General features: G+C 43.0%; 1 protein-coding gene across 4 annotated transcripts in view; it reads right to left on the reverse strand.

The window, feature by feature from the left end:
* C9orf72 (C9orf72-SMCR8 complex subunit) overlaps positions 1–17,223 on the reverse strand; it is a 44,189-nt gene that overhangs the window by 15,391 nt on the left and 11,575 nt on the right. For all 4 annotated transcript variants that reach the window (XM_044286655.1, XM_044286648.1, XM_044286641.1 and 1 more), the window contains exons 5-6: positions 16,376–16,448; positions 6,052–6,168 (exon numbers count right to left, since the gene is read on the reverse strand). In XM_044286655.1, the coding sequence (XP_044142590.1) occupies positions 6,052–6,168; positions 16,376–16,448 (190 nt within the window). The remainder of the gene's footprint in view (positions 1–6,051; positions 6,169–16,375; positions 16,449–17,223) is intronic.

Below are 17,223 nucleotides of genomic sequence, written 5' to 3' on the forward strand. Positions count from 1 at the left end.
CTCAAATAATTTTGTACAAAATGATTTGCCAAGCATCTCTAATTTATAAGTATATGTAGCACTAGAAATCATTATGCATTTTTGTACTTTATTTGGTTTGCAGAGAGCTGTTGCATTGCATGTTTTGTCTTACAGTGTTGTTCTCAGCCGTAGCAACGTGCCCCTGCGCATTGGGATGTGCTGACTGACCCCCTTTTTCTTTGCAGTTAGATGTATATCTATATCTATCTCTCTCTCCACACACGCACACAATACAAGCGCATCACTCATGGGGATCATCAAATCATGCCAATCCAACATATGTGGAGACATTTATAGGAGATTAGAAAAGCATGGCTACCTTCTGCCAGATCTGTTTGTGGTATTGCAGCATTGCAAATTGGCCCTGACTGAACTGTGCTGCACTAATACACACAGGCTGCAGAAAAGAGCAGCAGTATTTCTGGAAGAAAAGAGTCATATTTTTCTAGTCTCACGACCTCTTGCAGACATTTGGCATGCACTTATGTCAAAATGTCAGAAGGGGAGTATGGAGCTGAGCCTGCTCCATATGTGGCGGGTGCTGGCTGTGTAATACAGCTGTTATCCGCCCACAGTGACCATTAACGGTGACAGCTCCAACCTCGGTCATTTAACGTGTAGGATACTGTGGTCAATAGCAACCACGGCATCTGTGCGGTTAGACAGAGGGTAGGGACTCTGTGGGGCACTGATCGATGGTCGTGGCAGCCTGGGTCCTTATGAAAGCTTCCAGGCCTGTCACTATAAAAACTGCCTTTGGCAGGTCTTCTTGTGAGGAATCTATATCTCCATACACTGCAATAATAAAGTATTGCAGTGTATGGTATAAGCGATTCAATGATTGCATGTTCAAATTTCCTAGAAGAACAAAAAATTAAAAGTAAAAAAATGTTTTTAGAATATATATATATATATATATATATATATATATATATATATATATATATATATATATATATATACACACACACACACACACACATACACACATACATATACACACACATACATACACACACACATACATACAGGTCCTTCTAAAAAAAATTAGCATATTGTGATAAAGTTCAGTATTTTCTGTAATGTACTGATAAACATTAGACTTTCATATATTTTAGATTCATTACACACAACTGAAGTAGTTCAAGCCTTTTATTGTTTTAATATTGATGATTTTGGCATACAGCTCATGAAAACCCAAATTTCCTATCTCAAAAAATTTGCATATTTCATCCGACCAATAAAAGAAAAGTGTTTTTAATACAAAAAAAGTCAACCTTCAAATAATTATGTTCAGTTATGCACTCAATACTTGGTCGGGAATCCTTTTGCAGAAATGACTGCTTCAATGTGGCGTGGCATGGAGGCAATCAGCCTGTGGCACTGCTGAGGTGTTATGGAGGCCCAGAATGCTTCGATAGCGGCCTTAAGCTCATCCAGAGTGTTGGGTCTTGCGTCTCAACTTTCTCTTCCCAATATCCCACAGATTCTCTATGGGGTTCAGGTCAGGAGAGTTGGCAGGCCAATTGAGCACAGTAATACCATGGTCAGTAAACCATTTACCAGTGGTTTTGGCACTGTGAGCAGGTGCCAGGTCGTGCTGAAAAATGAAATCTTCATCTCCATAAAGCTTTTCAGCAGATGGAAGCATGAAGTGCTCCAAAATCTCCTGATAGCTAGCTGCATTGACCCTGCCCTTGATGAAACAGTGGACCAACACCAGCAGCTGACATGGCACCCCAGACCATCACTGACTGTGGGTACTTGACACTGGACTTCAGGCATTTTGGCATTTCCCTCTCCCCAGTCTTCCTCCAGACTCTGGCACCTTGATTTCCGAATGACACGCAAAATTTGCTTTCATCCGAAAAAAGTACTTTGGACCACTGAGCAACAGTCCAGTGCTGCTTCTCTGTAGCCCAGGTCAGGCGCTTCTGCCGCTGTTTCTGGTTCAAAAGTGGCTTGACCTGGGGAATGCGGCACCTGTAGCCCATTTCCTGCACACGCCTGTACACGGTGGCTCTGGATGTTTCTACTCCAGACTCAGTCCACTGTTTCCGCAGGTCCCCCAAGGTCTGGAATCGGTCCTTCTCCACAATCTTCCTCAGGGTCCGGTCACCTCTTCTCGTTGTGCAGCGTTTTCTGCCACACTTTTTCCTTCCCACAGACTTCCCACTGAGGTGCCTTGATACAGCACTCTGGGAACAGCCTATTCGTTCAGAAATTTCTTTCTGTGTCTTACCCTCTTGCTTGAGGGTGTCAATGATGGCCTTCTGGACAGCAGTCAGGTCGGCAGTCTTACCCATGATTGCGGTTTTGAGTAATGAACCAGGCTGGGAGTTTTTAAAAGCCTCAGGAATCTTTTGCAGGTGTTTAGATTTAATTAGTTGATTCAGATGATTAGGTCAATAGCTCGTTTAGAGAACCTTTTCATGATATGCTAATTTTTTGAGATAGGAATTTGGGGTTTTCATGAGCTGTATGCCCAAATCATCAATATTAAAACAATAAAAGGCTTGAACTACTTCAGTTGTGTGTAATGAATCTAAAATATATGAAAGTCTAATGTTTATCAGTACATTACAGAAAATAATGAACATTATCACAATACGCAAATTTTTTTAAAAGGACCTGTATATATGTACAGACCGAAAGTTTGGACACACCTCATTCAAAGAGTCAGTAGGACTATCAGCTGTGTATCCACCTGACTTCTCCACAACGCAACTCATGGTCCTAACCCCATTTATAAGGCAAGACATCCCACTTATTAAACCTGACAGGGCACACCTGTGAAGTGAAAACCATTTCAGGTGACTACCTCTTGAAGCTCATCAAGAGAATGCCAAGAGTGTGCAAAGCAGTAATCAAAGCAAAAGGTGGCTACTTTGGAGAACCTAGAAAATGACATATTTTCAGTTGTTTCACACTTTTTAGTTATGTATATAATTCCACATGTGTTAATTCATAGTTTTGATGCCTTCAGTGTGAAGCTACAATTTTCATAGTCATGAAAATAAAGAAAACTCTTTGAATGAGAAGGTGTGTCCAAACTTTGTCTGTAATGTATATCCGCACTAGCATTTACATTTACAGTATTCCGTTTCTGCAAAGGACAGAATACTGGAATTGCATTTACTGTAATGGGATTTACTGGGTTTCCGGCATGAATGCTGGGATTCTGGGGGACAAAATACTGACACATGCAGGATACGGAAATTCCATTATTCTATCTTTCGCTAGAACAGAATATGATAATTGCAAGTGCTAGTGTGAACATAGCCTAAGGCCTCTTTCACACGAGTGTGACGGATTGGCTTAGGATGCGTTTAGTGAAACTTGCACAATTTTGCAAGCAAGTTCAGTCAGTTTTGTCTGCGATTGCGTTCAGTTTCTTCCGCGTGGGTGCAATGTGTTTTGATGAGTTTTTCACGCGCTTGATAAAAAAACCTGAAGGTTTACAAACAACATCTCTTAGCAACCATCAGTGAAAAACACATCGCATCTGCACTTGCTTGCGGATGCAATCCATTTTTCACTGAAGCCCCATTTACTTCTATGGGGCCAGGGCTGCATGAAAAATGCAGAATATAGAACATGCTGCGTTTTTCACACAACGCAGAACTGATGCGTCAAAAAAAACGCTCATGTACACAGAGCCATTGAAATGAATGGGTCAGGATTCAGTGCGGGTGCAAGGCGTTCACGTCACGCATTGCACCCGCGTGAAAAACTTGCTCGTGTGAAAGAGGCCTAAGTTAGATTCAGGTTCAAGTCCACATATCAGATAATTTGCTATTGCCACACAACACACACCTGTTTAGCAATGGTCTGGAACATTCTGTGCCCATCCTAGTATAAGCACTAAGTGCGGATGCAATGTGTCTTTCACTGATGGTTGTTAAAAGATGTTGTATGTAAACCTTCAGTTTTTTTATCACGCGCGTGAAAAACACATGAAAATGCATTGCACCCGTGCTGAAAAAACTGAACGCAAATCGCAGACAAAACTTGCTTGCAAAATAGTGCCAGTTTCACTGAACGCATTCGGAGCCAATCCGTATCATTTGTGTGAAAGAGGCATAAAGATTATGGTACTTGGAAGGTGAGGAGGTAAATTTTTTTTAAAATAGTTCATAGTTGGAAAGCATTAAAATAAACATTACCTAAATAAGGCCTTATTCACATAGTCAGTGTTCAGTTAGGGTACTTTCCAACTTGCGGTTTTTCTTTTCCGGCATAGAGTTCCGTCCTAGAGGCTCAGTACCAGAAAATAACTGATCAGGCATATCCCCATGCATTCTGAATGGAGAGCAATCTGTTCAGGGTGCATCAGGATGTCTTCAGTTCAGTCTTTTTGACTGATCAGGATGGAGATAATACTGCAGCATGCTACGGTTTTATCTCCAGCCAAAAAAAACTGAACACTTGTCGGAATGCCGGATCCGTGTGCGCAGACCGAAAAATAAAAAAAAGGTGAAAGAAATAAATGCCGGATCCGTTTTTCCAGATGACACCGGAAAGACAGATCCGGCATTTCAATGCATTTGTAAGACGGATCAGGATCCTGATCAGTCTTAAAATGCAATCAGTTGGCATACATTTTGCCAATCCGGCAGGCAGTTCCGGCAACGGAACTGCCTGCCGGATTCCTCTGCCAAAAGTGTGAAAGTACCCTAAGTGATTCCCATCAGTGATTGTGAGCCAAAACCAGCTGCTGCTCTAAAGAACACTAAGCTCTCCATTCCCCCAGGCCTGAAATATTCTAGGTTCTAGGTGTGTTGAACTGAAAAAGTCTAAAGCCTCATTCACACGTCAGTGATTTCCATCAGTGATTTTGAGCCAAAACCAGGTGCGGCTCTAAACATAGAACAGGAGCAGATCTTTCCCTTATACCTTATGTATGTGGAGGCTCCACTCCTGGTTTTGGCTCCCAATCACTGACCAAAACACTGACTGTGTGAATAAGGCTTAAGTTGTCTGCTCTAACCTACTGCAGAAGGTGCATCAAGCAACAATACAAGTGTGACCTAAGGCCTGATTCACACACACGCGTACCGTATTTTCCGCTTTACAAGACACACTTTTTTGGGGGGAAAATGGCAGCAAGTCTTATAAAGCAAACACTAATGAGTGCTTCCATTATAGAAGTGCTGACTAGGATGCAGGAGGAGTGAGGAGCGGTGAGCATAGCGCTGCCTGAACTTACTGTATTTCCTCCAGGCGCCACACTGCATTGTGTCCGACTGTGTATAGCGTCAGGATGTAGTGTGTGCACTATGACCTGATGTTGTACACAGTCTGGTCACAGCGCAGAGCGGGCCCAGAGAAGAACAGGGAGCGGCGAGTGCAGGACAAGTGGCTGGATGTGCAGAGTGGCGGTGGAGCAGGAGAGGGGAGATCATTTTATTTTAACTCTGATGGTGTCTGATGAAGATTCGGTGTCTGTTTTAAAGTCTAATGAAATTTTTTTTTCCTCCTCTAAAACCTAGGTGTGTCATATCAGGGTCGTCTTATAATGCAAAAAACACAGTAATTTACATTTGTAAAGGGTGGCACATGTACATCGCACAGACCCATAGAGGTAAACTGTTATTCACACTTCTGTGTTTCCACAGACCAATCCCCAGGCATGCACTTCGGTCTCTGACTCATGGACCTATGTGGACATACAGGCCAACAACTGCATTCAAAATAGTCTGTGTGTTAAAGGGGTTGTACCAGCTCAGACAATGGGGCAAACCAATAGGATATGCCCCCAATGTCTGATAAGTGCTCGGCTATTTTCGGTGCTCCCGTAGACATGAATGGAGGGTGTCCACGCATGCAGAGGTGGGACCCGCACCTATCAGCCATTAGGGGCATATCCTGGCAATGTCTGAGATGTATAACCCCTTTATGGAACATATCAAGGATGCCTTTTCATATGGATCTGTGAATCAGGACAAGTCAACTCATCAGCCAGTGAAAAGCAACAAACTACAACCTTTTAATTTCTGCAGTGATACATGCAAGTCTATATCGACTAACCTTTAGCAGCCCTTGTACGGACAGCCCAGATTCATACTTGAACGAAGACTCAGCTTTACAAAGTCGGGAGCATTTACGCTCGGTCGGAGATAGAAATAAGCACAACGTCCTTACCATCTTAACCAAAGGAGAAAAGAAAAAATTATGATGGTTAATGCATCAACGTATCCAAACTTAATTACCTTAACCCCTTAAAGGGGTTTTCTCATCTATGACATGGGGGCATATCGCTAGGATATGCTACCATTGTCTTATAGGTGCGGGTCCCACCACTGGGATCCGCACCTATATCGAGAACGGAGCCCTGAAAGTGAAGGAGAGCGCACTGCGCATGCGCAGCCGCCATCCATTCATTTCTATGGGGCCGCCGAAAATATCCGAGCGCTGGCTCGGCTATTGCCATCTGCCCCATAGAAGTGAATGGGAGCATGGGCCACGCATAGGCGGCACGCTCCCATTCACTTCTATAGGAGAGGCGGGGATTAGCGCTTGGTGGTGGACGGACTCTGGGAAATCTGGGGTCCTCCAGCCACAGCGCTCCCCGCTCCGTTCTCTATATAGGTGTGTGTTCCAGCGGTGGGACCCGCACCCATCAGACAATGGGGGCATATCCTAGCGATATGGCCCCATTGTCTAAGATGGGAATACACCTTTAAAGACACAGCCAATTTTCACCTTAAAGGGAACCTGTCACCGGGATTTTATGTATAGAGCTGAGGACATGGGTTGCTAGATGGCTGCTAGCACATCCGCAATACCCAGCCCCCATAGCTCTGTGTGCTTTTCTTGTGTAAAAATCCCGATTTGATACATATGCAAATTAACCTGAGATGTGTCCTGTCCCTGACTCATCTCACGTCCAGGACTCATCTCAGGTTAATTTGCATATGTATCAAATCGTATTTATTTATTTTTTTATTTATTTTTTACACAATAGAAGCACACAGAGCTATGGGGACTGGGTAATGCGGATGTGCTAGCGGCCATCTAGCAACCCATGTCCTCAGCTCTATACCCAAAATCCCGGTGACAGGTTCCCTTTAAGGACCAAGCCAAATTTTGCATATATGACGTATCACTTTATGTAGTAAGAACTTTAGAATGCTTTTACTTATGCAAACGATTCTGACATCGTTTTCTCATAACACATCGTACTTCAGGTTAGTGGTAATTTTAAGTCAATAGGTTTCACCTTTATTTAGAAAAACAACACATTCTATTTATTTATGCAAAATTTGGAAAAATCTGCTTAGGGTACTTTCACACTTGCAGCAGGACGGATCCGGCAGGCTGGTCTCCCTGTCGGATCAGTCCTTCCGCTGTTTCGCCGTATCGTCCCCATTGACTATAATGGGGACGGGGGCGGAGCTCCGGCTCAGCACGGCGAAAGCCACCGGACTAAAAAGTCGGACATGCAGGACTTTAGTCCGTCGGCTTTCGCTGTTCACCGCCGTGCTGCGCCGGAGCTCCGCCCTCGTCCCCATTATAGTCAATGGGGACGGAGCGGTGGTCCGGCGATACAGCGGAAGGACGGATCAGACAGGGAGACCAGCCTGCCGGATCTGTCCTGCCGCAAGTGTGAAACTAGCCTTAGTGATACCTCAAACTAGTTATTATTTAACATTCCCCATATGTCTTCTTTATGTTGGAATCATTTTGTAAAGGTAAATTTTATTTATTTAGGATGTTAGAAGGCTAAGAATTTTTGAAGCGCTCAAACATAAGAAAATTTCCAAAACCAACTTTCTTAAGGACCCCATTTTAGAAACGATACCCCTCAAATTATTCAAAACTGATTTTACAAATGATTTATTAACACTTTACATGTTTCACAAGAATTAAATGAAAATTAAGTGAATTTTTAACATTTCACATTTTTTGTAGACTTTCCATTTTAGTCCATTTTCCCTGTAGGCAGCAAAGGGTAACAGCAAAACAAACCTCAATATTTATGACCCTGATTCTGCGGTTTACAGAAATACCCCACATGTGGTAAAACTGATTTATCGGCACACTGCACGGCTCCGAAGGAAAGAAGCACCATATGGTTTTTCGAGGGCAGATTTTGCTGGAATGGTTTTTGGGCATCATGTCACATTTGAGGAGACCCCAAGTTACCCATAGAGTGGAAACCCTGAAAAAGTTAACCCATTTTAGAAATAACACCCCTAAAAGGAATTTATTAAAAGGGTGTACCGACTGATTTGACCCGTCAAAAAACAAAAAAAAAAAACACCACACGGCAGGGATCAGAAGGGAAGAAGCGCCATATAATTTTTGGAGGTCGGATTTTGCTGGAGTGGTTTTCGGGCGCCATGTCACATTCAAATATATTCTGAGGTACCCAAAGAGTTGAAACCCCCCCCACCAAAAGGGACCCTATTTTGGAAACTACACCGCTCAAGGAATTTTTTGAAGGGTGTACTGACTACTTTGACCACACAGGCGTTTCATAGAGTTTGGAAACACTTGGCTATTAAAATGGAAAATTTCATTTTTTCCAATAAACTGTTGCTTTAGGTCCAGATTTTTCATTTCACAAGGGGTAACATAAGAAAAAAGACCACACCATTTGTTATGCAATTCCTACTGAATACAGCAGCAAACTATATGTGGTCATAAACTGCTGTATGGGCAGACCTCAGGACTCAGAAGGGAAAGAGCGCAATATGCTTTTGGACGGTAGATTTTGCAGGAATGGTTTCTGGTAAACATGTCGCATTTGTAGAGTTATCCCTACAGTGGAAACCCCCCAAAAGTGACCCCATTTTGGAAACTACACCGCCCAATACATTTTTCAAGGGGTGTAGTGAGCACTTTGACCCAATAGGCGTTTTATAGACTTTAAAAACACTTTACAAGAAAATGTTGCTTTAGGCTCAGATTTTTTATTTGGTAAGGGGCTACCAGAAAAAAAAAAAAAAAAAAAAAAAAAAAAAAAAAAAAAAAAAAAAAAAAAAAAAAAAAAAAAGGACCCCACAATTTGTTACCAATTTCATCCTGAATACATCAACACCCCATATGTGGATATATATATATAAAAATTTTTTTAATTTTTTCTGTCAACTTTTGTTGTGCAAAACGTACATTTAAATAAATTATTTTATATTTTTTTTTTTCCTACTTATTAAACCTATCATGGTGGTTTAATGGAGTGGAGGGATCAAGGTCACTAACTTTGGGGTCTAGCGTAGATTGGATTAAATGTTTATAGGAGCTCCTGTTAACCTTAGTGTGTGTGTGATCAGCTGACCACTAACAAAACCAAAGTAAATGTGTCTCCTGTCATTGCTCCACGGGTGTCCCGCCATGCTTCTTATTCTACTAGATTATTTTTTTGGGGGCATTTTTTTCTTCATGAGTATGACATTATGCACACAGCTCTGCAGCATACACATAATACATTAAATGACACACTGTATCTTGGCCACCTATTACAGACTGTTGCAGAACCTCATAATACACTCCTCGGCGCCTGCAGATCATCATAATCCGCTACAGAACACATAAGGCTTTGAACACATCCGTGCTAAGAGCCTTTTTTCGCAGATCAGGTCATTAATACTGGACAAAATTTTGCTGCCTGCCAGGATCAATGATGGAAACCTATCAGATCTCAGTCAGTGGTAACCGTTGGGGGTTGTCCATGATGTGCCAGATCCAGTACTACCATGATTTTCGTTGTTGTGCTCCTATGACCGGGCAGAACATAAAGTTACTAGCGCAGATGTGAACAAAGCCAAATACAAACCTCAGATGCTGCAGATCATCATAATAGCGACAAGAGAACTACAAGTCTAAGTACATGGAGGGGGTTAAAAGGAGAGAACTAAAACTCCTAGCACGTCCAGACTGTTATTATGAGGCATCAGTAGACATTATAGGGAGAGGGGTATAAGAAGAGAGAACTACCACTCCCAATATGTCTAGACTTATTATAGGGCAGAATGGGACTGAGAGAGGCACATAGGGAGAGAGAACTAAAAGCTACCAGCATGTCCCAACTGTTATTATATGGCATTAGTGGACATTTCATGGGGAGGGATATAATAGGAAAGAACTACAACTCCCAGCATTGATATGATATTATTACATCATAAGACATTAGAAGTTAGGCCTCATTCACACTTCAGTGAATCACAGACGTGTACTGTCCATGTTCTCCATGGGCAGCAGGTGTACCCATTCATTTTAATGTGTTTGTTCACACATCAGCGGTTTTCCACAGACTGTGGGTCAGTAGGAAAATCATGGAAGCATGCACTACTTTGGTCTGTGATGCGGACCAGACACGGCCATTGAAGAAGTCCGAGACACAACATGGATGGCATCTGTGTTCTGTTTGTGGTTCTTCAAGGAGCATTGGTAGGAAGTGCTCTGGAAATTCATTTAAAGCTGAGCTGTGTCCATGGAATGTGGATGGCACACAGAGACCAAATATGGATTCATCACAAACATCTTCACGGATAAAGCCTCATGCAGATGTCCGTGGAACGCGGTCCGTGAGATACCGGACTGGCATTGCAAGAGCGCACAGCGTCATTGGTTGCTATGACGCCATGCGCTCCTGCAATGCAGGTCTGGTATCTCACGGACAGTGTTCCACGGATGTCTGCATGAGGCTTAAAACAGACAGATTTTCCACGGACTTTAGATGGACACTGAAATATGAACGAGGCCTCAGAGGAAGAGAAACCACCAACCTCTCAATCACCCACAACACAGAAGCTCTGCCGCCTCACATCGTGCCATCACCTAGGTCCTTCACCACTTCGGTGCACTGGTCACATGACAGACAGGTCTTTCTCCACCTGATATCTTCTACTCTGCACAGCTAGGTTGCAGCGCCCGGGGCCCCTGTCCCCACAGACCCCATAGCAGCAGCGTGGTCTGCCTCCACCAAAGGTCTGCCACTGTCAATGATCCAGCAAAGCACTGTATGAGTAACGAGTCACATCACACAAGCAGAGCAGGCCTCGGCTACAGATTGTGACTGGCTGCAGCGGCCACGCTCCCCCGTCGACAGATGTTGAGCTCAGCATGGCAGGGAGAAGGGACGGATGGGGAGCATTAGACACCAAACCCAGTGGCGGGCACCACATAAGTATGATCTCCACTGTGGAGGTCTGTCTTCCTCTTGGATAACCCCTTTAAGAGAGCAGTCAGGGTAGACTGGCACTGCTGGACTACCCCCACTGCAGACTATAAGTGTGTGTCTTCTAGTCCAAAAGAACAGTGTGAGAATGTGTGTCTGCTGCTGAGACATTTACGGTTACTGATATTGTATAGTATTTAAACTTCTTCTGACCTCGATACATTCCTCAAGTCAGGTCTGCCCCATGCTGTAACACTATTCTGGCGCTATACTGCACTGCAAGAAGATTATCACACATGAAAAGGACTGACATGCTTTAGAGGAAGGAAGGGGATTATGGGAGATCAGTTGCTTTTCATTTTACTATAGCCTGAAAGACTTCAAGTAGTTTTGACAGTGTGAGTGCACTACTCGTAGTCATTACAGGAGATGGCTGTGGATACATAGAAACAAACATCTGGAGCCGCTTACATCATATGCCACACATACTGTATACTAAGGATACCTGCTCACTGATGCAGGTTTACTGAGGGAAAACCCACAGATCTCGTGTTTCACTTGCAGCTTTTGGTGTGGATTTGATTTGGTTTTCACGCAGGTCTCACCCTTCCACTGAAAAGGGTGAAATCCGCTGTGGATTTCAAAATCTGCATGGCGAGTCAATTTCCGCACAGAAGAAAAAAAGCAAAGCCTACATAAGATTTCATGTTGCTGGTACTGTATTACACTGCCGTTTTTGTGCACGAGAATCCATGTGGAAAAGCAGTGCGTAACCCGCATAGTGTCTAGGTAGTCTTAAAGGGAACCTGTCATCACCTTTTATGCTGCCCATACTAACGACAGTATAATAAAGTACAGACAGGTGAGGTGATTTCAGCGGTCTGTCATTTATAAGTTAACAGTAAGTGGTTGCCGAGAACCAACATCACAATCATTGCTGGGCCTGGAAAAGAGTCCCGGCCACCTGAGAGTCCTGGTTACTCATGAATTCCTGCTCTCCTGCCCACCTGCTGATGACTGACAGTCTTCTACCTAGTTTTCTCCCTTTCTCTCTAGGAGAGAACTGCCAACCATCAGCAGGTGGGTGAGAGCGCAGGAGGTTATGTATAACCAGGACTCTTCTCAGGTAGATTTGACTCTTTTCAAGGCCTGGGCTGCAATGAGTATGATGCTGGTTCTCAGCAACCACTGACTTTTAGTTCATGAATGACACACCGCTGAAATCAGCATTTCTGTCACTGTTTTATGCTGCCCTCAGTGAGTTCAGCAAGTTGATGACAGGTTCCCTTTAAAGTGCATTTGTCACCATAATCAACCAAGCTTACTGCCTGGTATGACCAAATTAGTATTACCGATTCTGAGACATTCTTAGTTTTAGTTACATCTAAAAGAGGTGCTCGGAGTACTGAGGGCTGGCCTAGCCCATCAGAGCACCGCTGCACTGGCCTAACCCCTCAGAGCACCACTGCACTTCCGACTCTCGTTGCATTGTTTGTTTTGACTATTATTTATGGAATTATCTTAAAACAAAGGAGAACACTCGAAACGAGCGGCACTCACCGATTGTAGAAAGGTACACTTTATTCCATGGCAGGAGGGGGTGCATACAGTGCAAACACAGCAATGAGCAACAGCAGTTTTGCGCGTGTGTGTGCGCTTCTTCTGAAAGCCAGAAGAATAAAGTGTGCCTTTCTACAAATCGGTGAGTGCCGCTTGTTTCGAGTGTTCTCCTTTGTTTGAAGATATTTGCATATTTACTGCTGCTATAGGCTGAGCACCACCGGAAGGCATCACTCCTCGGTATTGGTATCCAAAATAACTATAGGTGCGGTGTAGTGCCACTGGTTACCTCTTCTACATTTTGATATGTATTATTTAAATAGGTTCTCTGGGCCGTCCTATATTGATGACCTATCCTCAGGATAGGTCATCAATATCAGATTGGTGGGGGTCCGACCCCCCGCCAGTCAGCTGTATGAGGACATGGCGCACGCAGCAGCGAGCAGGAAGAGAGAAGGGAGACAGCATGTGCGCACTGTGCACGCAGTCTCCTCATACAGTTGATTGGCGGGGATGCCAGGTGTCAGACCCTTGCCGATCTGATATTGATGACCTATCCTGAGGATAGGTCATCAATATAGAATAGTCTGGAGAATCCCTTCAAATCTTTGTGTTTACATAGGACAAATTGATGTCACAGATAGCTTTACATGAAGCGAGGAGAAGCTGACTGTTGGGAAGGACTGTCAGCTGCTCGTTAAGTGGAGGTGAAGCACTGTATTTACATGCAGCGATCACCTCCACAGTAGGAGGACGAGGGATCGTTGCTGCCCCATATAAAATCATTGCTCCTGGGCAGTGCTATTTAGACAGCACGATCTGCTGCCTGGAAATAATAATTGAGGTGTCCGCATCTCCAATCACTTCACCCGATAAACATGCGTTTCGCTCATTCATCGGGTGATCTGCGGCATACTTAGACAGGCAGATTATCGGGAATGAGCGTTCATTCCATATAATCAGCCTGACGTTTGGGATGTGTAAATCCTTCTTTAAAGTTAGGTTAAATAATTGTATTATGTGCAATTCCCTGCTATAAAATAATTAGAATCGCTCCCTTTATAAGCTGGTGCATGGTCCAATAATAATTCTGTAAAGAAATTAAATTACTCGACATTTTTAACAAAACATTTTGTAGTCAGAAAATTCAGTTTTTTTTTTCATCTTCAATAGTAGCTAGCAATATGTCCAATCACCACATCATCCCGAGTGGTCTGTTCTCATGCAGATAGATCCTGCAGATTTGAAGTACATTCTAAAAATGACTTTAGAAATAGCAGATAGGCCTGAAAATAAGGCAATTGGAATACAGTGAACACTCTGAGATGAACCACCCAAAATTGCGGTGGAAAATGGACTTCTAAGTGGGTGGTTTTCACAAAGAAAAGGCCAATATACAAACACACACACACACGGGGAAACAAACTGTCCCAGCAAGATCAGCTCTAGAAGGGGCGGTCTTCTCAAAGGGATAACGTTTTCGGGACATTTCTACACAGCCAGACTGCTGTCCAGTATGCAAGAGGTTCATCACCTAGTCAAACAAACAAACTCCAAAGCTAATGAAAGTACATGAAACATTTGTCATTTATGAAAGGATAGGTTTAACTCCCGACGCTACATAAAAATTTCCAGGAAGAGAAATCTCTCAATTTGTTACATAGGTAATGATCATATAATTTCCAGATGTAGAAGGTAATGTGCCACTAAACTGAATGGTTACTTAAAATGTACCTGGACTGAATACTAACCCATTAAAGTCAATGGGCCAGATTTAGCCAAGTCAGATTTATGATCGGCCCTTTAAGACTGTAATAAATGTGCTTTGACGGTAGCAGTTTATCCGTCAGTAAGCAGCTTTACGAAAAAGTCGCACATCTTTACGAAAAAGTCGCACGTTCTATTAAAAAGTCTCATAAGATAAGCATGGTCCTCACTGGAGTGAAATTGCGACTTTTTAAATAGTCCCAATAGTAAATCTGTCTAGAGATTCATTTACATAAGAAAACACGCCCACTTTAAACCTAGCTGCTTGTATAGGATCAACTGTAACAGTAAGAACATGGACATGAGAGTTTTTTAAATTTATAATTTTTTACAAAATATAAAATTTAAAATATACATTTTAAACTAAAATACTACATATCTTAGTCTGTCAACACTAAGCTCTCCATTCCCCCGGGCCTGAAATATTCTAGGTGTGTTGAACTGAAAGTCTAATTCACACGTCAGTGATTTCCATCAGTGATTTTGAGCCAAAACCAGGTGCGGCTCTAAACATAGAACAGGAGCAGATCTTTCCCTTATACCTTATGTCTGTGGAGGCTCCAATCCTGGTTTTGGCCACAATCACTGATGGAAATCACTGACCAAAACACTGACGTGTAAATAAGGCATAAGTCTGGTTCTTGCAGAAAAAAATTGCTCAACCAACCCTGTCCATCCCCTATAAAACTTTTTTTCTAAGGGTCAGTCCACACCACTGCTATTTTGATTTCCGATAGAGGAGCAGAACAATGCAAATAACTGAAGTGCTGGATTTGGCATGTTACTTAGGCTACTTTCACACTGGCGTTTCTGGGTCCGCTTGTGAGATCCGTTTTAGGGCTCTCACAAGCGCCCAAAATGGATCAGTTCAGCCCCAATGCATTCTGAATGGATAAGGATCCGTTCAGAATGCATCAATTTGGCTGCGTTTGGTCTCCGTTGCGTTTTTTAGACGGTAACTAAAACGCAGCTTGCAGCGTTTTAGTGACCGTCTGATGATGCGGAGCCAAACGGATCTGTCCTGACTAAGGCCTCATGCACACGACCGTTGTTGTGTTCCGTTCCGCAAAATGGGGTTCCGTTGTTCCGTGATCTGTTTGTGTTCCTGTGTTCCGTGATCTGTTTTCACCAGAAATGAAGGAAAGTAAGAAGTCAAGTTTGCCATGCAAAAAAAAAAAAAAAAAAAACGGACGTGGATGACAATCTTGTGTGCCTCCGCGTTTTTTCATGGTCCTATTGACTTGAATGGGTCTGCAAACAATTTTCCGTGAAAAAAAATAGGACAGGTTATATTTTTTTGACGGACTGGAATCATGGATCACGGACGCGGATGACAAATGGTGCATTAGCCGAGTTTTTAACGGACCGATTGAAAGTCAATGGGTCCGCAGAAAATCACAAAAAACTGAACAACGGACACGGAATGAAACAACGGTCGTGTGTATGAGGCCTTACAATGTAAGTCAATAGGGACGGATCCATTTTTCACTGACAATATGGTGCAAATGAAAACAGATCCGTTCCTCACTGACTTTCAATATAAGTCAAGACGGATCCGTTTTGACAGACTCTTTTTTTTAAATTAATAATGCAAACTGATCTGTTAGGAACGGATACAAGCGTTTACATTATCGGTGCGGATCCGTCGGTGCAGATACAAGACGCGAGTGTGAAAGTAGCCTAACCCGAGTAGGGATAAACAGATCCCATTGACTGTAATAGGGTCCATTCAGCCTTCGCCTTCTTAGTGCATGCAGGACTTTTCTCTCGCCGTTTTTGATGGAATCTGGACTGGGCCCCCAGATAGCGCTTCAGAGGTACGTGGGAACAAGCCCTTAGTCTGTTTGGAATCACTCATTATTAGCCAAATGGACATGTGTGGGGGATATTTGAGTTAATTACCTTATTTACTTTCTCTGTACTGCTACCCACCACCACAGAGCAGCCGCACGTCTGCAGATGTGAGCTGATGGCACTGTCAATGAAAGAACAGAACAGATGTTCAATTGGTATTTAAATGTACAGCGACATTTGCTCGACTTCACAGTGCGCCCTATCTAATTAAAGCTATTCCTAAGCTACTCATGATACACGATTTATGAATAATGCCATGCTTCTAAGCAATGCCTTCATTTACACTACTATTTTCAGTACTAATAGCAAAAACACCTTGTAAATGAAGTCTGAAATGCTCCCTGTGGCAAAAGAAAAAAAAAGAAAAATGAAAAAAAGACCATAATACAACCATATAAGACTTAAAAAGTCCCATAATACGACTAATCTGTTTTGTCTATTTTGTCTTAGTTAGGCTACTTTCGCACTAGCGTTTTTCATTTCCAGTATTGAGTTCCGTCCTAGGGGCTCTATACCGGAAAGTAACTGATCAGTTTTATCCCCATGCATTCTGAATGGAGAGAAATCAGTTCAGGATGCATCAGGATGTCTTTTTGAGACATTTCAGGATGGAGAAAATACTGCAGCATGCTGCAGTTTTCTCTCCGGCCAAAAAGACTGAACGCTTGCCGGAATGCCGGATCCGGCATTAAATTTACATTGAAGTGTATTAGTGCCGGATCTTGGCAAAATGGATCCGGCATTTCGGTCTGCGCTGACCGAAAAAATAAATTAAAAAAAATGCAAAAATAAATAAAATTAGACCGGATCCGTTTTTACGGATGACACCGGAGAGACGGATCCGCATCCGGATCAGTCTGACAAATGCCATCAGTTTGCATACCTGCTGGAATCCT

The sequence above is a fragment of the Bufo gargarizans genome, chromosome 1, assembly GCF_014858855.1.
Source record: "Bufo gargarizans isolate SCDJY-AF-19 chromosome 1, ASM1485885v1, whole genome shotgun sequence".
NCBI classification, from domain to species: domain Eukaryota; kingdom Metazoa; phylum Chordata; class Amphibia; order Anura; family Bufonidae; genus Bufo; species Bufo gargarizans.